Raw genomic sequence first — 22,846 nt, forward strand, 5'->3', positions numbered from 1 at the left:
GCCAACTTAGTTCATTACTTAATGGAGATATATTCCAACAATGAATTACAATACATTTAGCATTACTCCAATGATATGCTCATTTGTGTCACTGGTGAAAATAGTTTTAAAAAGACACATTAATAATACAAATCCTATCACAGCTTGATGAAACTTTTGTTTTCTTTTCTGCTTTTGTTTTCAAAATATCCAGGAAACTGTAAGAGCAATAATGCAAAAAGAACAAATGCGTAGTTGCATTTGAAATAATGAACAAAATATATACATTTTTCATTGGTTTTACAATTGTCTCGTATGAGTATTCAGTCTATTCTTTTGTCATTTAATAATGTCAGATTAGGAACTCTCTCATAAAACAGCAGTTGATAAAATATATAAAAGGACAGACTGACGGACAGAGTGATCACTACAGGGCTTCTGACGCATAAAATATATAAAAGGACAGACTGACGGACAGAGTGATCACTACAGAGCTTCTGACGCATAAAATATATGAAAGGACAGACTGACGGACAGAGTGATCACTACAGGGCTTCTGCCTAAAAAGGTAAGGCCCTAACAATAGGCAAAATATGTGAAAGGACTGTCCAACAAATTGATCACTATTGGGCTTCTGCTTTAGAGGTAGGGTCCTAACAAAATATGAAATATGAGAAAGGATAAATATCTGGATGGACAGAGGAATCACTATTGGGTTTCTGTCTAAAAGGTGAGGCCCTAACAATAAATAAAATATGTGAAGAGACAGAAAGACAGACTTAAATGAAAGTGAGAGTGGTCAATATTGGGCTACTGCCTGAAAAATGAGTCTTAACAACAAATAAAATACCAGACAGGACAAATAGACAGAGTGATCACAACTAGACTTCTGCCTAAAAGGTGAGGTCCTTAGAACAGATAAAATACGAATAAGAACAGAACAAGAGCTGTCTGATGACAGCGCGCTCGACTATTCGAAGAACTGATTGAGGAATGGGGTCAAAATATTTCCATGGATATTCAGACAAAAGAAATAAATAGATTAGACAAACAATGTTCCTGTATTACTTTGATTTCGATAAGTCTTGCACTAAATGGCAATGTGTGAGCCAATTTCAAAGTAGGGCCATAATGGGGAACATTAGTCAGTTACTTCCCCTGATTATGTCCAAGAAGTAGATTGGTCCTTCCTCGGTTTTTATCGTTGACTTCTTTGTAATTTTCAAAAGCAATATCTATACTGAATTTCATTGGATTGGAAAATGATTAAGGACAGGTTTTCTTTTAGTGGCCCTCTGTTAAATTTAGGTTGGATTAATCATTTTATTTAGAAACCTACTCATAAAAAGCATATTTATTTTGACCAACCGCAACATCTTGGATAAAGGTTATAACGAAAAAGTCAGAGGAATCCAACTGAAAGGGACCAATGTAATATTTGGTTATCTTTGCGCTTTATCATACATCTTTTCAAGGGAAGTAACAAGCTAATGTTCCTCATTCAGTCAAAATAGTTATGTACTCTTGCCTACAGATGTAAATCATAATGATAAGTAAGTGTTCAAAGTTTAAAAACCATATGTCAAATAGTTTTGACAAAACATGGACTTGTATGAAAACAGAACCAATTTCAAAGTCCAAAAAGGGCCATAATTCAGCCAAGATAGATGACAGAGTTAATATGTTCTCTTTCCTACAGATAGAGACTATTATATTAAACAAGTGATAAAAGTTTCGAAGCCATATGTCAAACACTTTACAAAAAATATGAACTGGTACGAAAAACTTAACCAAGATTTCTAAGTCAAAAGGGGCCATAATTCAGCCAAAATCCTTGATGGAGTTATGTGCTCTTGCCTATAACTGGACATGGTGATGGTAAACAAGTGTTGAAAGTTTCAAAGCTTTATCTCAAAAGACTTTGTCTAAACATGAACTGGTACGAAAAACTTAACCAAGATTTCTAAGTCGAAAGGGGCCATAATTCAGCCAAAATCCCTGATGGAGTTATGTACTCTTGCCTATAACTGGGCATGGTGATGGTAAACAAGTGTTGAAAGTTTCAAAGCTTTATCTTAAAAGACTTTGTCAAAATGTGAACTGGTACGAAAAACTTAACCATGATTTCTAAGTCAAAAGGGGCCATAATTCAGCCAAAATCCTTGATGGAGTTATGTGCTCTTGCCTATAACTGGCCATGATGATGGTAAACAAGTGTTGAAAGTTTCAAAGCTTTATCTCAAAAGACTTTGTCAAAATGTGGACTGGTACGAAAAAACTTAACCAAGGTGTGACGCCGACGCCGTGGTGAGTAGGATAGCTCTACTTATTCTTCGAATAGTCGAGCTAAAAACTGAGTGATCATTATTGGTCTTTTGCCTAAAAGGTGGGACCCTAAAGATCTATTAAATATGAGAAAGGACAGGCAGACAGAGCAGTCACTATTGGGCTTCTGCATAAAAGGTTGGGCCCTAACAACAAATAAAATATAAGAAAGGATACATAGATACATGTAATGTAATTTATAAAAGATGAGAAAGGACAGACAGACAGTTAGAGTGAGTGATCACTATTGGGCTTCTGCTTAAAATGTGGGATTCTAACAACAGATATATAAAATATGATAAAGGACAGACAGGCAGAGTGATCACAACTGGATGTCTGCCTAAATGGCGCGGCCCTTACCATAGACAAAATATGAGAAAGGATACATAGATGATGTCCTTCTTATATCTAGCTTTTAGGTTCTCGTTGATACCATTTTCATCAATGTCGCTGATTACAATCATATCCCTCACTCCATCTTCTGGTCTACAACCTGTAAAAGCCAAAGCATCAATGTCTTTATTTCATTCTTATTTTATAATGTATTTCTGCTGGGGTTCAGGACAAAGGCTATTTTTCAACACGTACTTTGTTAAATTACTTGTTCAGTTCATATCAAGTTTCTTTTAAAGTTAAATATCAGTAATTTAAAGGTGATCTTATAAGTTATAGCTGCTGGTTCAAGGGGTTTCATATCAAATTTCTTTTTTAAAAAGTTAAATATTGATCAGTAATATAAAGGTGATCTTATAGCTACTTGTTCAAGAGTTTCATATCAAATGTCTTTTAAAGTTAAATATCAGTAATTTAAAGGTGATCTTATAGCTACTTGTTCAAGGGGTTTCATATCAAATGTCTTTTAAAGTTAAATATCAGTAATTTAAAGGTGATCTTATAGCTACTTGTTCAAGGGGTTTCATATCAAATATCATTTAAAGTTAAATATCAGTAATTTAATATAAAGCTGATCTTATAGCTACTTGTTCAAGGGGTTTCATATCAAATATCATTTAAAGTTAAATATCAGTAATTTAAGTGTGATCTTATAGCTACTTGTTGATGGGTTTCATATCAAATGTCTTTTAAAGTTAAATATAAGTAATTTAAAGGTGATCTTACCTGGGCGTAACTACTGTTATGCATAATACGCAAATGTGTAAATTTTTTTGTCAAAGTACCACCCTAAAAAGCAGCCAAAACTGCACCAAATGAAGTCAGTATTTAAAAAAAGAAATACCGGCAGGAGGGGGACACCCCCTCCCACACTCACCCCTTTCCGGAGCGTATAATTCATATCACCCTGGGTACACACTTGTTTTATAGCTACTTGTTCATGGGTTTATATCAAATGTCTTTTATCAGTAATTTAAAGGTGATCTTATACCTACTTCTTCATGGATTTCGTATCAAGTTCCTTTTTTATGAATATGTACACGAGTTGCTGACAACTTCTCCACTGAAACAGAACTGGAGATTTTTTTGTGATAGGCAGCACCCAGTAGCTACTTCAAAAAATACAGAAAAAAATGTAGATTCTATGTGCCAGTCAGTGAGTTAGGAATTTTTAATTGCTGCAAGATTTAAATCTTAGAATGTATATTATTCAATATGGTTCATGTTCATTTGATTTGAAGCTGGAATATACTTTGCATCCACTGCACGTGTTACTTAACTGTCAAACAATGCCAAGCGTCTACTGTTTGAGATTAATACACAACCAATACACAACAGCGGGTTGGACAAAGAACTCATTGAACCGTTCATAATAAACTCATGGTTTTTCTTACCTCTGGAGGCCAACTGTGGCCTTCTCAAAACATCCGACATGTTCGAATAAATTAACAAATATTTCCACAATACTGCGAATTTATATCCATAACAGAAAATATTTTAAATTCACAAATCTTCGACCACCGACTCGATACACAATCTCTCGTGTGAGTCACTCAACCGGTGGAGTTTCCGCCTTAAGCCACGCCTCCTGATTTGCATAAAATGTCGTAAAAGACAAAATTTGAACCAAGAAATAATTGGTTAAATTTTACTTTAAACTAATGAATAGAAGAAATAACATCCAGATAAAGATTAAAATGCTCTCATGCAGCAGATCCTAATTTTACGACATGACTGCATGCGACAGGAAGTTACCGTAAACTGTCAGAAAAAGAGGATGAAAATTACACAAAATTTGTTCAGAAAAATGCTTTAATTTCCTAAATAGAATGGTCTTCATAAGCCGTGGACGCGGTAGAGGAGGAAACAGAGGCCGTGGTCGAGGTGTTGGAGAAGTTTCATTTGAATCTCGAAGCGCACATGGCCATCCAGTTGGACGGGATTCGAGACAGGTGCATAATCTGATAAATTATGATGTCTTTATATTTTAAAACTGGGCAACTCAGCAATAGTCAGAAAATAACCGGCAGTGCTCTGTAACTAAAGACAGTGTGTGCCATATGATGTCCTATTTAATTTTGTGTTGGTTGTCACTGAGACATGTTTATTCACAGGAGTCTGAAATTCTATCAATAAGACCATAGAAGTCTATCTTTACAAAAAATACGCCCTATATATAATATGAAATAAGGCAAAGCCTCAAAGCGAGCTCAAAGAAATCGGATTTAGCTAAAAATATTATGCATCATTTATTTGTCACAAGGAAACTATTCCCTACTCACAAGAATTCAGGAGAACCTATTCACTTGAAAAAGTCTACATTTAGTATCCCATACCTGTAACAGTGAATATCATACGTTGCAAAAATTATGGGAAGCCGGTGTCACGGTGACGTCATTACCGTGTTCCCGTTTCTTTCCGCTTATTAATGACATTGTTTCCATTTTTTGGCCGATGCTTGATCTTTTAAATGAAAATAATATTTTTTCAAACAACTGGAAAGCATTCTTTCATTATTGTTGAGTGATGAATATTTTTAGCAATTGAATGAAGTTCTGTATTCACTCCGGAAAGAAGTACTTCCTGTGAGCACCTATCCGTTAGGGTGCGCTTTTTAAGAACTTCCGACGAAACTTTTCAAATCCATCACCAAGTGTGGAAGTATACTTGCGTTACTGTAAAGCTCGATTCTCGAGCAGGCCCTTTGGGCCTGCTCTTCGAGCTCGCTATAAAATAAACACCAGGAATGAAACGTCAAAAACCCAGGGTCCTCTGAAAATACGCACGGAACGCAGGGTGATTGCAATTTAGCGAGCGTGGTGAAGAAATAACACTAAAATACACCTACCACACTCGACAGTATTCAAATCTGATACACTTCACGAGAGTAATCAGACATTTTCTGAGATTTATCAAGATTTTCAGCTTTCGCCGAAGACATTCGCTGACGTCACAACAATAACAACAATTACAGCGCCGGGATAAAATTAGAAAGTAGCAATTCCTGTACTGTCTTGCCTTCAAATTACATCACACACATTTTCATATTTCTCTATTCATATAAAAAAGTCATTGTACACCAAGAATCAAATTTTTCTACTGAAATTTAGATATTCCGCTGCATCGAAAAATGGATTATCCCAAGAGTAACCTCCCTTTCCGGGTTTCCCAATCAAATTTTGTAAATTATCTTTTTATTGCAAAAGATATCTAGGGGATATTATAGACTGATGTAAACATATAAATATTCTTATACTTATTTACTCGATGTACAAATTTTAAAGGATAAAATAAGTATTTTATCTTTATCTTGGCGCTGTAATTGTTGTTGTTGTTGTGACGTCAGCGAATGGCTTCGGCGACAGCTGAAAATCTTGGAAAATCTCAGAAAATGTCTGATTACTCTCGTGAAGTGTATCAGATTTGAATACTGTCGAGTGTGGTAGGTGTATTTTAGTGTTATTTCTTCACCACGCTCGCTAAATTGCGATCACCCTGCGTTCCGTGCGTATTTTCAGAGGACCCTGGGTTTTTGACGTTTCATTCCTGGTGTTTATTTTATATATATAGGGGGTATTTTTTGTAAAGATAGACTTCTATGGTCTTATTGATAGAATTTCAGACTCCTGTGGTTTATTATTTGCAACTTCTAGAGGTTTATCCCCACGACTTACGTATATATGCCTACTTCTTGTCAATTCGACCCTTCCTGTGGTTTCGATCCCTTAGCATTTCCAGAAATAATGCACGAGATGCACAGGGTTTTCCCGGACGCAGGTTTTCTGCGTCCCTGACGCGCTTTTACTGCTTTGAACTCGCATTTTTTAGTGCCTCTGCGTCCCACTGGACCCGCAAAATCGGTCACGAAACTCCTTTGCACTGAAGCCTCCTTTGCGCAGATACCCATGTAAAATGCGCAGTTTTTTACCACCTGGACCATCACGGAATCGTGGGTGCTCATTATACACAGGTATAGACGATTTTCCAACTTCGAAACAAGTTTTGTTATCGATGTTCGCCATTTTGGTAAAGGGAAACTACTCTCCGCGCTAACTGCCACCGCTAAAATCTAAGATTGCCGTTACGTTCCGTAAAAGATCAAATGGTTTATTTTTTTATTAAACAACATTAATTTCATATAAATTTAAAGTATTTTCATGAAAAAATATTAATAAATCACAGAAATTATGATACTAATTAAGGATCGAGTATTATCTTTAACCGAGATAAAACTGTGAACAACATAATTGACACGAGGTGACACGTTAATTGCCGGTAATTACTGGCTATTTAATCATAACAAAAAGACTATCACACCTTTTGTAATCAGTCTGAATTGAGAAGCTCATGCCATTTTGAAAGATACCATTCCGAAATATTGAATCAACTGCTATCTAAATTAAAAAGATACAATTAAGTTCATTCGGTTTTAGGGTAAATTTTTATAGTAATAATGTCCATTTTCAAGATCAATAATTTGTGGACCCCCAAAAATTATTTGGGACCCTTAAATTAGCAGCCATGGGAGTCCATGGACTCCCAAATAAAAAACCCGAGGGAAAACCCTGGATGCATCTGACATCAGCCAAGTACCGGTTACGATCGATATGTCGAAGATTCACCGAAGCATAAAACGTGAATTGATCACTCAATATGCGCAAATAGTGTTTTTCCTAGGCATTTTCAAGAGGTCCATATGCGCCACTTGCCTTTTGAATTGCCCACTTACAACTAATTATCATAAAATTGTCACTGTGTTAATAATTTCTTACCCGTAATTAATGAATGACACACGACACAGGAAGCCGGCTCGTGTATTTCACGATTCGCATAGCGGGTGACATGAATTGAGTGACGTAATCATGACAGCGTGTGCTCGCTTTTCGGTCACTTTATCTTTGATCAGTATTGATAACAATTATCTAATTCGAAGTTGAAATTTAATGATTCAAGCGTTATTTTTTCACACTTCGCTATTTGGAAGTTTAATGCGATATTGCAATATAATTGTAATAATTAGTTCTGTTAAGATTCAAACATTATTTGTATTGTCTTTCGTAAAATTCTGGAAAACTGTTATTGATACATGATATCTACAGAGACGCACATACACACGTTTTTCTTTTCTTTTAGAAAACGTATTATTATAAATTATGAATATTAAATTAAGCAAATATGTCAAACAATAGAAAAGAAAATGAACGCCGTGAAATATAAATGTCGGCATCGAAACCGCAAATGATTGTTAGCATTTTCTTTCGTAAAATATGGGAAAACTATCATCCCTACAAGATATTTACAAGGATGCACATGCATACGAATTTTTATTCTTTTAGTGAAACGTATGAACATAAATTAAGAATATTAAACTAAGCAAATAGATGAAAATAGTAGAAAGATATACACTATAAAATGAATGCCATGAAATGTAAATTTCGGCAATGAAACCCGCAAATGATCACCTCTTACGGAATGTGTGCCCGTATGTGCATAGTCGTATTTTTGTTGTTGTTTTTGTTTTTTAAATTCTTCTCATGTGGTTGTTTTTAATATTGAGAAAAAATGCAAAAGACTGATTAAATAAAGTGGAATATACGTCGTGCGTAAGGAAAAAAACGGGAACATTTCAAGGCCATTTTTATGATTTTTGTATACTTCTTAGAATTATAAAATCTATTATCCGTCTATGCAATTAATGTTGTTGTTTTTAGCTCACATGTCACAAAGTGACAGTGTGAGCTTTTGTGATCATGCAGCGTCCGTCGTGCGTCCGTGCGTAAACTTTTGCTTGTGACCTCTCTAGAGGTCACATTTTTCATGGGATCTTTATGAAAGTTGGTCAGAATGTTCATCTTGATGATATCTAGGTCAAGTTCGAAATTGGGTCACGTGCGGTCAAAAACTAGGTCAGTAGGTCTAAAAATAGAAAAACCTTGTGACCTCTCTAGGGGCCATATTTTTCACAAGTTCTTCATGAAAATTGGTCAGAATGTTTACCTTGATGATATCTAGGTCAAGTTCGAAACTGGGTCATGTGCCGTCAAAAACTAGGTCAGTAGGTCAAATAATAGAAAAACCTTGTGACCTCTCTAGAGGCCATATTTTTCATGGGATCTGTATGAAAGTTGGTCAGAATGTTCATCTTGATGATATCTAGGTCAAGTTCGAAACTGGGTCAGCTGCAGTCAAAAACTAGGTCATTAGGTCTAAAAATAGAAAAACCTTGTGACCTCTCTAGAGGTCATACTTTTGAATGGATCTTCATGAAAATTGGTCAGAATGTTCACCTTGATGATATCTAGGTCAAGTTCGAAACTGGGTCACGTGCAATCAATAACTAGGTCAGTAGGTCAAATAATAGAAAAACCTTGTGACCTCTCTAGAGGCCATATTTTTCATGGGATCTGTATGAAGGTTGGTCTGAATGTTCATCTTGATGATATCTAGGCCAAGTTCGAAACTGGGTCAACTGTGGTTAAAAACAAGGTCAGTAGGTCTAAAAATAGAAAAACCTTGTGACCTCTCTAGAGGTCATATTTTCACAAGATCTTCATGAAAATTGGTCTGAATGTTCACCTTGATGATATCTAGGTCAAGTTCGAAACTGGGTCATGTGCCTTCAAAAACTAGGTCAGTAGGTCAAATAATAGAAAAACCTTGTGACCTCTCTAGAGGCCATATTTTTCATGGGATCTGTATGAAAGTTGGTCTGAATGTTCATCTTGATGATATCTAGGTCAAGTTTGAAACTGGGTCAGCTGCGGTCAAAAACTAGGTCATTAGGTCTAAAAATAGAAAAACCTTGTGACCTGTTTAGAGGCCATACTTTTGAATGGATCTTCATGAAAATTGGTCAGAATGTTCACCTTGATGATATCTAGGTCAAGTTTGAGACTGGGTCATGTGCCATCAATAACTAGGTCAGTAGGTCAAATAATGAAAAAACCTTGTGACCTCTCTAGAGGCCATATTTTTCATGGGATCTGTATGAAGGTTGGTCTGAATGTTCATCTTTATGATATCTAGGTCAGGTTCAAAACTGGGTCACATGAGCTCAAAAACTAGGTCACTATGTCAAATTATAGAAAAAAAACGACGTCATACTCAGTTCAAAACTGGGTCATGTTGGGACAGGTGAGCGATTCAGGACCATCATGGTCCTCTTGTTTGTTTTTGTTTTTTGGCTACAGTGTGTTAAAGAGATGAGCCCAGATGGGCATAAATTTGAGGCCATGTTCTGTTAATGATTAACTTTGATATAATTATGATCTGTTTGTAAAATTGAAAATGAAATTGTGTGTTTAAGAATATAAAGTAGGCCTAAGTTAAGAAAGTCAACAAATAGTATTAACTGACATGCTTTATTTGATATGTCTTATGTGTACTATATGAAATAATGTTCTTTTTGTAAAAGAGTGAATTAAATTGTGTGTTTAAGACATTGTTGTTACTTTTTGTTCATCAAAGTTCAATGATCTAAAATAACTGATAAAATGCCCTTTTTGCATAGCGAACCGCGGAAAAGTGCCCTTATGCCCTAGCAGCACCACGCCCCATTCTGGTCCTGGGAAAAACACTAGCAAAAAGCAGATAAATCATCAAACAAATGGTAACATTTTTTGAGAAAAAAGCTTCAATGAATGGTTTGACAAAAAATATAAAGTAATGTTAAACCTTTTGTAAACTCTTTTACTGGTTTTGGGAACATATCTTTTACCACTTTATTCTGTGATTTAAAAGTATGTGCACAAAAATCATAAGTGTAATAAATACATAACTATAAACCTCTAGAAATAAACTACTGCTGCGTTAACTTTCCAGTTTAAAACGGCACTATGCCCCTTTTTGGCAGCACCCTGCCCCTTTTAGACAGCACCCTGCCCTTTTTGAGCTCTAGAAATAACACTAATATTCGACATTAATTTCACCTAAATTCCCCATTATTTGCCATTAAATCGTTGTGGTTTCCATTTAATTTTCACTAAACTTTCTTCCACGCAACCAGACTCTTGCAGGTGTGTATTGATTTTTCAGCCGGTAGTTGCTCCCCTTCCAAAAACCCCATATTTTACCGTTAAATTCATACTTACTGGTCCACCATTTTTAAGGCCTAAACAAAAAAAATCTTTGTTTCCGGTAACATGCTCAAAAAAATTAGAGTAGGTAGGTCGGAAAATGGTTTTTTTTGGGATTTTTTTTTTATTAAGAGAGACTTTTCGGAAATTATTTTTATGTCAAAAAATGAATATAAATAAGGGGGTTATGCCTTTAGAGCATCAGTAAGTTGATTTCTAACATCACTGGCCATGTTTTGCAGTTTTTCAACTTTTTGTTAAAAAGTTGAAAAAATATACTCCAAGGCCATAAAAACATTTAGGATCGGGCCAAAAATTTAGGGTAGGTCGGGATACCGGAAACAAACAATTTTTTTTTTTATGCCTAATGCAAAATGAGGCAAGCGGCCGACGGTTTCGTGGGTTGTTGGGTCATGCAATTGTCCGCGCACTTGCTCTTTTGACACTAAATTTCTTGATTTTGCTTTGAATCTTATTTAATAATACATTTTATTGAATAATGCCAGTATTTTTGATTTTTAGCTCATCTGATTTTTTGAAAAAAAATGATGAGTTATTGTCATCACTTGAGCGGTTGTCGGCGTCGGCGTCGGTGTCGGCGTCTGCGTCGGCGTTGCCTGGTTAAGTTTTATGTTTAGGTCAGCTTTTCTCCTAAACTATCAAAGCTATTGCTTTGAAACTTGGAATACTTGTTCACCATCATAAGCTGACCCTGTATAGCAAGAAACATAACTCCATCTTGCTTTTTGCAAGATTTATGGCCCCTTTTGTACTTAGAAAATATCAGATTTCTTGGTTAAGTTTTATGTTTAGGTCAACTTTTCTCCTAAACTATCAAAGCTATTGCTTTGAAACTTGGAATACTTGTTCACCATCATAAGCAGACCCTGTACATCAAGAACCATAACTCCATCTTGCTTTTTGCAAGAATTATTGCCCCTTTTGGACTTAGAAAATCAGTTTTCTTGGTTAAGTTTTATGTTTAGGTCAGCTTTTATCCTAAACTATCAAAGCTGTTGCTTTAAAACTTGCAACACTTGTTCACCATCATAAGCTGACCCTGTACAGCAAGAAACATAACTCCATCCTGCTTTTTGCAAGATTTATGGCCCCTTTTTGGACTTAGAAAATATCAGATTTCTTGGTTAAGTTTTATGTTTAGGTCAACTTTTTCTCTTAAACTATCAAAGCTATTGCTTTGAAACTTGCAACACTTGTTCACCATCATAAGCTGACCCTGTATAGCAAGCAACATAACTCCATCCTGCTTTTTGCAATAATTATTGCCCCTTTTGGACTTAGAAAATCATTTTCTTGGTTGAGTATTATATTTAAGTCGACTTTTCTCATAAACTATCAAAGCTATTGCTTTAAAACTTGCAACAGTTTTTCACCATCATAAGTGGACACTGTACATCAAGAAACATAATTCTATCCTGCTTTTTGCAAGAATGATGGCCCTTTTTAGACTTAGAAAATCGTGGGTAGGACAATATTTCTATTACACAAAAAAAATCAGATAAGCGTCAGCACCCGCAAGGCGGTGCTCTTGTTCAACCAACTAATTGGTGTCTTACAGAGGGTCAAACGAAATAAGGCTGCAGTGCCTAAAACTGATTTCTTCGTCCAGAAAATAATAATCCCAGTTGACATGTGTTTTTAAAAAGTTACACTATCCAGTTTGTACATTGTTATTTTACAATTCTACATACAAGTGGCTTCAGGGTGGAATGAACAAAATGAACTGTGCTGTAAATACTAATTTTTCACATTAAACAAGACTTTATACACATACAGTCGACATCGTACTTGCGACCACCTCTATTAAGCGATTTTTGTATTAAACGACCAGTCAAAATCCCTCCCGAACGTTTTCAGTATATAAATTCATTCCATTAAACGACTTTTTTATTAAACGACTAGCGACCACAGTAATGTAGTCCCAACAGGTAATATATTTGACAAAAGTATCTATTAAGCGACCGGGTACCAAAATTCTACCGGGCATTTCTTCAATCTGTGTAATAAGCGAGTACGTTTTGCACGTGACTGAATGCAATTTACCTTAAAAAGTTTGTATCAGTCAAACTGACAAACAATCTAGCCATAATTTTCACGGTTTGTGGACTTGGAAAAGTGTTCATGATGTTAAAACAGATTTTGAAACCATGTATGTATGTTCATAATAAGTACAATTACATTAACAGTTAAAAATAACTTTCCTTTTCATCTGACTGAAATTCATTAAGAGACCATTCCATTAAGAGACCACTTCTAAGCAGTCCCTTGGGTGGTCTCTTAATACAATGTCGACTGTATGCATTCAGAGGGTGCGAATTAACAAGAAAGTTTTTTAGTGATCCAGACCGATGACATGATTGGTTTTATGTATGCATAATTTACATGTTTTATGTTTTTTTGTGTGTTAAGCTATTTATATCTTTGGAGGTATGCCCAAAATATACTTTGACCCTTGCACATGTCTGTGTTAATGCGCATGCGTGGAAGGAAGTGTTAAGGGGATCGAAACTACAGCACAACAGGCTATACGTTTTTGACGGACGTACTTTTTTGATGATGTCGGTATTTTGATTTTGATATATATGGCTTTATCAGGTGGTGATCACGTAGTATTTTGGTAGAATATTCAATAAACAAAGTTCTACACATGTCCTCATTAAGTCATTAAATAAAAATGGAAAGTAAAATGATAAATTAATATCAGCATCGCATTTTATACATCATTTATTTAATCCCAAAACTGGTACTTCAGTGACACTCTCATTTATTTAATCACTTAGAAGCATGGAAATAGTTTATTGTCTGCAGACACGGCCATTTTTGTTGTTATTGTTTAAAAGCCTATATCATACATTAAAAATATCGCGATCTGATTTATATGACCTCCTTGAAGAATAAATTAAGAACGTTAAAGGCATTTTTAAATATGTACTTCCATTGCACATGCTAATTAAGAATTCAGGCAGATATTGATAAAAAAATCCCATCTACATTGTTAAATGGGTGTTTATGACTTACTTAATGTTGCAACACTTGTTCACCATCAATAGCTGACTCTGTTCAGCAAGAAACATGACTCTATCCTACTTTTTGCAAGAATTATGGCTCCTTTTGGACTTAGAAAATATCAGATTTCTTGGTTAAGTTTTGCATTTAGGTCAATTTTTCTCCTTAACGGTCAAAGCTATTGCTTTAAAACTCGAAGCAGTTATTCCCCATTAAAAGCTGACTCTGCACAGCAAGTACCGTAACTCTACATTGCTTTTTGCAAGAATTATGGCCCCTTTTGGACTTATAAAATCATGGGTAGGACAATATTTTTATTATACAGAGACAAAAAAATCAGATGAGCGTCTGCACCCACAAGGCGGTGCTCTTGTTATTAGCTCACCTGTCACGTAGTGACAAGGTTAGCTTTTGTAATCGTCCTTCCTCCATCGTCCGACCATGAACGCAGTAAAGACCACATTTTGCAATTGATTTTAATCAAGCTTTGCACACAACTTGTATTGGCATAATATCTCGGTTTCTTTCGAAAACTGGCCTGATCCCATCAAGAGTTCCAGAGTTATGGCCCAAAATTTTCTATTTTGGCTTGTGAACACAATAGAGACCACATTTTGCGATTGATTTTAATCAGACTTGCACACAACTTGTATCAGCATAATATCTCGGTTCCTTTTGAAAACTGGCCAGATCCCATCATTGGTTCCAGAATTATGGCCCCTTAAAGGGCCAAAATTTGCTATTTTGGCTTTTGCAGCCATATAGAGACTTCATTTATGGTTTGATTTGATACAAACTTACAAAATATCTTTAACAACAATAAATCTTAAATTCCATGATGAATCCGTCTGATCCAATCATAGGTTCTGGAGTTATGGCCCCTATTTGACCCAAGAGTCAAAATTTGTTAATTTTTACCTTGTGAACACAATAGAAGTGTCATTTTACATTCGATTTTAACCAGACTTGCATACAACTTAAGTCACAATAAGATCTCAGTTTCTTTCGAAAACTGGCTACATTCCATGAGTTACTGCCCCTGAAAGCGGCAAAATTTTCTATTTGGCCCTTTCAGCCACATAGAGGTTTCATTTATGCTTTGATTTATACAAACTTGCACAGAATGTTTATCTTGACCTCTAGGCCAGGTTAGAAAATAGGTCCTGTGGGGTCAAAAACTAGGTCACCAGGTCAAATCAAAGGAAAAGTTTGTTAACACCCTAGAGGACACATTTATGACCCTATCTTCATGAAACTTGGTCAGAATGTTTATCTTGGTGATTGCTAGGCCAAATTCAAAACTGGGTCATGTGGGATCAAAAACTAGGTCACCAGGTCAAATCAAAGGAAAAGCTTGTTAACACCCAAGAGGCCACATTTATGACCCTATCTTCATGAAACTTGGTAAGAATGTTTATCTTGATGATTCCTAGGCCAAGTTGGAAACTGGGTCATGTGGTATCAAAAACAAGGTCATCACTCAAATCAAAGGAAAAGCTCATTAACACTGTAGAGGCCACATTTATGACATTATCTTCATGAAACTTGGTCAGAAAGTTTATCTTGATGATTCCAAGGCCAAGTTAACAGGCGAGCGATAAAGGGTCGTCATGACCCTCTTGTTTGTAGTTTGTGCGAAATTTCATGCATGCAAATTCAAATGATATCACAGTATAGAATATCAGTCATTTGCATAGACTCAATCTGTTGTTAACATCACCATCTACATCTGAGAGCATCAAAATAGTCATAACACTGTCTCCACTGAAAGCTCTTATTTAATTACTGTATTAATTTTAGTCATAATTTCTTTTATTTTATTTTCAGGCACCTGAATCCTTGCGTATTACTGTTGGAAATGACCAGTTCAGAGACAGAAATGATGGCAACATCAGTGGTAGACTGAGCCCTTCTGTAAGTCAAAGACTGGGACCTCCAAAGGAAAGTTATGATCATGGGCAAGAGGCAGGTTATAGAAGAGAAGATGAAATGTATAGACATGAGGCAGATTTGTATGGACGCCCAGAGAAAGATAGATTTGAACAGGAAAGAGAGCATGATAGGCGAGATTCTTACAGCAGAGACCCATATGCTAGACCGGAAGAAAGAGAATATGGGGACAGGCGAGGTCTAGGAGGTGGGGGTTATGAACAGCCTCCTGCAGATTATCGCCCTCAGCCCTCACAGCCTTTGTTCCCATCAGCTTCAAGGCCCTCTCCACAAAGAGGCTATCCACCACCTCAGCCAGCAGCACCTTCCCCAGCTCAGACTAGTACATCTTCAAGACCACTAAAATCTATTCTAAAGAAAAAACCGGATCCAGTTCCAGAAGAAAAACTGCCAGGAAAACCGTCGGGACTTCCTGGTATAGCCAACTATATGGATGATATAGAAGATGAAGACAAGTTCCTTTATGGTGGTGATGATGATAGAAGGAATAGTGGTGAAAGAGACAGAAGAGAAAGTGGGCAGTATAGGCAACAGCCACATGGGGTTCCAATTGAAGATATGAGAGCTACAAATATAAGATCTGCTGCTCAGTCATGGCAGCCTTCAGCCCCAGAGAAAACTGTATCAGGTGTCATATCAGATTTTGTTAACGCTCAGCGTGAATATGTGGACAGTTCGAAGCCTCAGCAATATGGAGGTGGAGATCCCTACCATTCACAGCCAGTGCAGTCTGCAGGTCCAGTCGCAGATAGTGGTGGAAATGATTTATGGAGTATGCTTGCTAAAAGTGTTCAGACAGTTCAGCAGCAACAGCCCCAACCAAACCAGTTTGAACCCCAACTAGGAAGTTACCAGCCTCCATTTAGTGCACAGACTGCTCAGCCATCTTACCCTGCACAGCCTGTACAAGAGGCCCAAGAGCCTGCAGCAGCGCATGATCCTACTATAGAAAACATCTTGAAATCCATAGGTTTTGACTTCGAAATGTCTAAAAGAATGCAAGAAAAAGCCAAACAAACTAGTGGAGAAGTTGTACCACAAGCTGCCAAACCTGGAGATCCAAAGTTCATTAATCAAACTGCTTCTTTCATTGGAAGTCAAATGTCCCATGAAGAAATGGTATCTACGCTCGGAGCTCTTCAGCGTGAAAGAGAGGCCCAAGCCAGCATTGTTGAAAGACAGTCTGAATTGAACCGGGATAACTATAGGGAAAGGGAAAGAGACATGTTTAATGAAAGAGATATGAGAGGCAGTAGTGAGGCTTCCAGAGGGAGAATAAACAGTCCTCCAAGGAGAATGAGCTCTCCACCCCGAAGAATAGACTCTCCACCAAGAAGGATGAATTCTCCACCAAGGAGAATGAACTCTCCACAAAGGAGAATGAACTCTCCACCAAGGAGATTGAGCAGTCCTCCAAGGGGGCAGTCACCAGAGAAACTCCAAAGGGGGTGTTCACCTGTTAGCGCTGAGGGGTCGCCACCACCTCCTATGTTTAATCTACCCCCTATTACTATCAAAAGAAGGCAGAACCTTGATCGCAGTAGAAGTCCTGGATGGGACAAGAAAAGAAGTTTAAGTAGGAGCCCTACAAGAGATTCTGATAGAAGTCGAAATAGACCTAGAAGTAGAAGTCCTAGCTGGAATCGTAGCTTACCGAGTCATGGAAGAAAGCAAAGTAGATCTCCAGTGAGAAAACAAACATTAAGTCCAGTATCTCCAATGTCCCAAGGAGAACATAGAAGTCCAGGTGGTAGGAAAAGTCCTGTTATTAAACGAACATTTAATTTGGATGATTTGAGTCCTGCATTTAGGCGCAGGGTTAGTCCAAGTGCTAGGAAGAGAAGTATCAGTCCAGGTAGAAGGAGAAGTCAAGGCAGGAGGAGTTCTAGTAGGAGAAGAAGTATAAGTCCCGGTAGAAGACGAAGTATAAGTCCTGGTAGAAGGCGAAGTAGGAGTCCTTTCAGAAGGAGAAGTCCTATGGGGAGAAGAAGTAGTAGGAGCCCTGGTCGTAGAAGAAGTAGAAGTCCAAGAAGGCGAAGTCCAAGTCCTAGAGGTAGGAGAAGAAGTGTTAGTCCAAGAGGTAGAAAAAGGGGTCCTTCATCAAGAAGCAGAAGTAGAGAAAGGAAAATAAGGAGAAGCACTAGTAGGGATAGATCTTTTAGAGGTAGTCCAGGTAGGAGTCGACGAAGTTCAAGTCGAGACAGAAGTAGGAGACGAAGTAGGAGCCGGAGCAGAGATCGTAGCAGAAGTCCTAGAAAGGCCAGTAGAAGTTTATCAATATCCTCTGATTCAGATATTGATGGCCCAGCCAATAAACGATACTTTTCTTCTCCATTAAGGTTACCCCGTGGTGAGAAGCAAAATATACCAAGATACTATGATTACCCTCCCCCTCAGGGACCACCTCCTGATTTCAATGTCCCACCTTTCCTAGGTTTTGGTCCTGGTCCAGGCCCTCCACCTGGTACCTTCCCTCCAGGTTCACAGCCAGGAATGGTGCCGGTAGGTCCTCCTGGTCCACCAATGTTCACTGTGCCCCCGCCTGGTATGGGACCACCAATGGGCCCTCCACAAGGTTTCCCTTTTCCTCCACCAGGTGCACCTCCAGGCACTGTCTATGCAATGCCTGGCCCTCCCAATTTAAGCCAGCCCCCTCCAATTACCCCAGAGCCTGATATGGCACCTCCTGGGACAATTGAGATGCCTTTGAACATACCAGTTCGATCAAACCTTACTGAGATAGTTAGTGAAGACTCAAAAGATAAGCTTAAGAAAGAATCAGAGCGCCCAATAGAAGAGAAAAGGTCAAGAAGTAGGGAGAGACGAGATAGATCAAGAAGTAGGGATAGACGAGACAGATCACGAAGTAGAGAAAGAAGTAAAGATAAAAGAGACGAAAGAAAAAGTGAAAAATCTGGATCAAGTAGTAATAGAACTGTACTGCCACCAAAACCGAGACCAAAGGCAGAAGATATAGAAATAAAGGCGAGTACAACATCGAATGAAAGAGTTATTGTGATAGGTGGAAAGACTACAAAGCTATCTTCATACTCCTCAAAGGAGGAGAAGAAGGAAGATCCTGAAAAAGAGAAAACTAAAATATTGAAAGAAAAGGAAAGTATGGTGACTAAAATCAAAGCATTAGAAACTGAATTTAATAATTTGAAAAAGCAAGAGTTTGACTTAAGAAAAAGAAGTGGAAAGGATAGCAAACCAGACCCAATTTTAATTGAGAATAAAAAGCTGTTGGAAGAAATAAAGAAAGAGATTGTGAAATTAAACAAACAAAAGAATGACTTTGAGAGTAGACATTCGGCTTTGTTAAAAAGAGAACAGACCACAAAGAGAGAGATAAAGGTTACAGCAAAGAAAATTCCGTCAAAAGATGAAAAGGCGAAAGCAGGAGATAAGAAAGAAAAAGAAGAGGTACGTACTTGTATAAGCTCATCTGGGTACAAACTGTTTGGGGTTGAGTTGTTGTGATAACTTGCCATCTGTTCTTTGTCATTCTTTTAACTGTATTCTTTAAACAACATCCCCAAAAGAGTATGATGGAAGTTAATGATATTCCTTGGATAGTCCTTTTTAGTGACAAGGTGAGCTTTTGTGATCGCGCGGTGTCCGTCGTCCGTCCGTGCGTCCGTAAACTTTTGCTTGTGACCACTCTAGAGGTCACATTTTTCATGGGATCTTTATAAAAATTGGTCAGAATGTTCATCTTGATGATATCTAGGTCAAGTTCGAAACAGGGTCATGTGCCGTCAAAAACTAGGTCAGTAGGTCTAAAAATAGAAAAACCTTGTGACCACTCTAGAGGTCACATTTTTCATGGGATCTTCATGAAAGTTAATCAGAATGTTCATCTTGATGATATCTAGATCAAGTTCGAAACTAGGTCACGTGCGGTCAAAAACTAGGTCAGTAGGTCTAAAAATAGAAAAACCTTGTGACCAATCTTAGAGGTCACATTTTTCATGGGATCTTTATGAAAGTTGGTCACAATGTTCATCTTGATGATATCTAGGTCAAGTTCGAAAGTGGGTCACGTGCCTTGAAAAATTAGGTCAGTAGGTCAAATATTAGAAAAACCTTGTGACCTCTCTAAAGGCCATATTTTTCTTTGGATCTGTATGAAAATTGGTCTGAATGTTTATCTTGATGATACCTAGGTCAAGTTCGAAACTGGGTCACGTGCTATCAAAAACTAGGTCAGTAGGTCTAAAAATAGAAAAACCTTGTGACCTCTCTAGAGGCCATATATTTCATGACATCTTCATGAAAATTGGTCAGAACGTTCACCTTGATGATATCTAGGTCAAGTTCGAAAGTGGGTCACGTGCCTTGAAAAACTAGGTCAGTAGGTCAAATAATAGAAAAACCTTGTGACCTCTCTTTAGGCCATATTTTTCATTGGATCTGTATGAAAATTGGTCTGAATGTTCATCTTGATGATATCTAGGTCAAGTTCGAAACAGGGTCATGTGCCATCAAAAACTAGGTCAGTAGGTCTAAAAATAGAAAAACCTTGTGACCTCTCTAGAGGTCATACTTTTGAATGGATCTCCATAGAAATTGGTCAGAATGTTCACCTTGATGATATCTAGGTCAAGTTTGAAACTGGATCACGTGCCATAAAAAACTAGGTCAGTAGGTCAAATAATAAAAAACCTTGTGACCTCTCTAGAGGCCATACTTTTCATTGGATCTGTATGAAAGTTGGTCTGAATGTTCATCTTGATGATATCTAGGTCAAGTTTGAAACTGAGTCAACTGTGGTCAAAAACTAGGTCAGTAGGTCTAAAATTATAAAAATCTTTTGACCTCTCTAGAGGCCATATTTTTCAATGGATCTTCATGAAAATTGATCTGAATGCTCACCTTGATGATATCTAGGTCAGTTTTGAAACTGGGTCATGTGCGGTCAAAAACTAGGCCAGTAGGTATAAAAAAAGAAAAACCTAGTGACCTCTCTAGAGGCCATATTTTTCATGAGATCTTCATGAAAATTAGTGAGAATGTTCACCTTGATGATATCTAGGTAAAGTTCAAAACAGGGTCACGTACCTTCGAAAACTAGGTCAATAGGTCAAATAATAGAAAAATCTAGAGACCATATTTTTCAATGGATCTTCATGAAAATTGGTCAGAATTTTTATCTTGATAATATCTAGGTCAAGTTCAAAACTGGGTCACGTGAGCTCAAAAACTAGGTCACTATATCAAATAATAGAAAAAACGACGTCATACTCAAAACTGGGTCATGTGGGAAAAGGTGAGCGATTCAGGACCATCATGGTCCTCTTGTTTAAAGTTGTTTGAACAGTTCAGGTTGGTTACACCTACGTGCTGTAAGTGCTGAAAATAGAAAAATTGTCTAATTACATCTCCTAAACTTATTTTCTGATTTTGAAATAACTTCTTGCAAATGTTCAATGGATGACCCTCTACCAACATTGATCAAAATGACAAGTTATTCAAATTATCAAAAATATGGCCACCAGTTTCCCTAAACACCTGAACAAATGTGTGTAGTGGGAACTTTAATAAATTTTGACAGAAACTGTTGGCTTGATTTTACACAAGTTTTCCTTCAGTGACCCTTTCCAGAGATTTTTCCGATTATTCTAGTTTTCAAAAAAAAACCAACATGGCTGCCAGAGCTAATGTTATGATATTTGAAGGTAATGTGAAAATCTCCAAAAAAATCTCGCGAAGAAGTCTGATTTTAGTATACTTTCACAGAAATGTTCCTTCATTGACCTCTACTACATTTATTATTTTTAAAAGAATGGCTGCTGGGTGGAATCTAGTTTTCGTAATATGGCAGAAATGTTAATAGTTGTGTGAAACTCCGGTGAGAAATTTAGGGCAGTCTTAGCCCTCTTGTTCTTTCACATACAAAGGGCGGCGAAATCTGATTTTTACTTGTCCGTTTTTGTCATTTGCTTAGTTTTACTTGTCCATATGATAGTTATAAAGTAAATTCTGGTCAAATTTCACTTGTCTGTACAAGCTTTGGGACAACCTGGGCAATATGGACAAATGAATTTGCCGCCCCTGCATACCATTGTGAATTGAGTCCTAGAAGATCTGTGTTTTTCTAATGTTATGTAGATGTCTAATGTTGATATTCAGAGTACTTGTAATGAGCAAAACAAACAAGATCATTGAGCACAATGTAGGTTAAAGACCATTATGACATAACTCTGTTGAAAACTGGTTTTCAAAACAAAAAGAGGCTGCTGTTAGTTGTTGAAAATAATACTGGTACATGTATTGAAATTTTCAGTACATTTTTAGCTCACCTGTCACAAAATGACAAGGTGAGCTTTTGTGATCGCGCGGTGTCCGTAGTCCGTCCGTCCGTGCGTCCGTAAACTTTTTGCTTGTGACCACTGTAGAGGTCACATTTTTCATGGGATCTTTATGAAAGTTGGTCAGATTGTTCATCTTGATGATATCTAGGTCAAGTTCGAAACTGGGTCACATGCCATTAAAAACTAGGTCAGAAGGTCTAAAAATAGAAAAACCTTGTGACCTCTCTAGAGGACATATATTTCACAAGATCTTCATGAAACTTGGTCAGAATGTTCAACTTGATGATATCTAGGTCAAGTTAGAAACTGGGTCACGTGCCATCAAAAACTAGGTCAGTAGGTCTAAAAATAGAAAAACGTTGTGACCTCTCTAGAGGCCATATATTTCATAAGATCTTCATGAAAATTGGTCAGAACGTTCACCTTGATAATATCTAGGTCAAGTTCGAAACTGGGTCACATGCCATCAAAAACTAGGTCAGTAGGTCAAATAATAGAAAAACATTGTGACCTCTCTTTAGGCCATATTTTTCACGGGATCTGTATGAAAGTTGGTCTGAATGTTCATCTTGATGATATCTAGGTCAGCTTCGAAACTGGGTCATGTGCAGTCAAAAACTAGGTCAGTAGGTCTAAAAATAGAAAAACCTTGTGACCTCTCTAGAGGCCATATATTTCATGAGATCTTCATGAAAATTGGTCAGAATGTTTACCTTGATGATATCTAGGTCAAGTTCGAAACTGGGTCATGTGCGGTCAAAAACTAGGTCAGTAGGTCAA

At 37.2% G+C, this 22,846-nt stretch overlaps 2 protein-coding genes across 6 annotated transcripts in view; one reads left to right on the plus strand and one right to left on the minus strand.

Annotated features, from left to right (window-relative positions):
* The window catches only part of LOC123540295 (myosin-VIIa-like), a 203,365-nt gene extending 199,107 nt beyond the window's left edge, over nucleotides 1–4,258 (minus strand). For 4 of the 5 annotated variants that reach the window (XM_045325202.2, XM_045325211.2, XM_045325189.2 and 1 more), the window contains exons 1-2: nucleotides 4,092–4,258; nucleotides 2,691–2,797 (exon numbers count right to left, since the gene is read on the minus strand). In XM_045325202.2, coding sequence (XP_045181137.2) covers nucleotides 2,691–2,797; nucleotides 4,092–4,131 — 147 coding nt within the window. In that variant the 5' untranslated portion in view covers nucleotides 4,132–4,258. Of the gene's footprint in view, nucleotides 1–2,690; nucleotides 2,798–3,692; nucleotides 3,971–4,091 lie in introns of those variants that run through there. The other variant, XM_045325219.2, reaches the window with a different exon arrangement.
* Nucleotides 4,259–4,454: 196 nt separating this feature from the next.
* The window catches only part of LOC123523070 (uncharacterized), a 33,526-nt gene continuing 15,134 nt past the window's right edge, over nucleotides 4,455–22,846 (plus strand). The window contains exons 1-2 of the mRNA XM_053546101.1: nucleotides 4,455–4,649; nucleotides 15,627–19,175. Coding sequence (XP_053402076.1) covers nucleotides 4,527–4,649; nucleotides 15,627–19,175 — 3,672 coding nt within the window. The 5' untranslated portion in view covers nucleotides 4,455–4,526. The remainder of the gene's footprint in view (nucleotides 4,650–15,626; nucleotides 19,176–22,846) is intronic.

This window comes from Mercenaria mercenaria, chromosome 1 (genome assembly GCF_021730395.1).
Source record: "Mercenaria mercenaria strain notata chromosome 1, MADL_Memer_1, whole genome shotgun sequence".
Classification (NCBI taxonomy): Eukaryota; Metazoa; Mollusca; class Bivalvia; order Venerida; family Veneridae; genus Mercenaria; species Mercenaria mercenaria.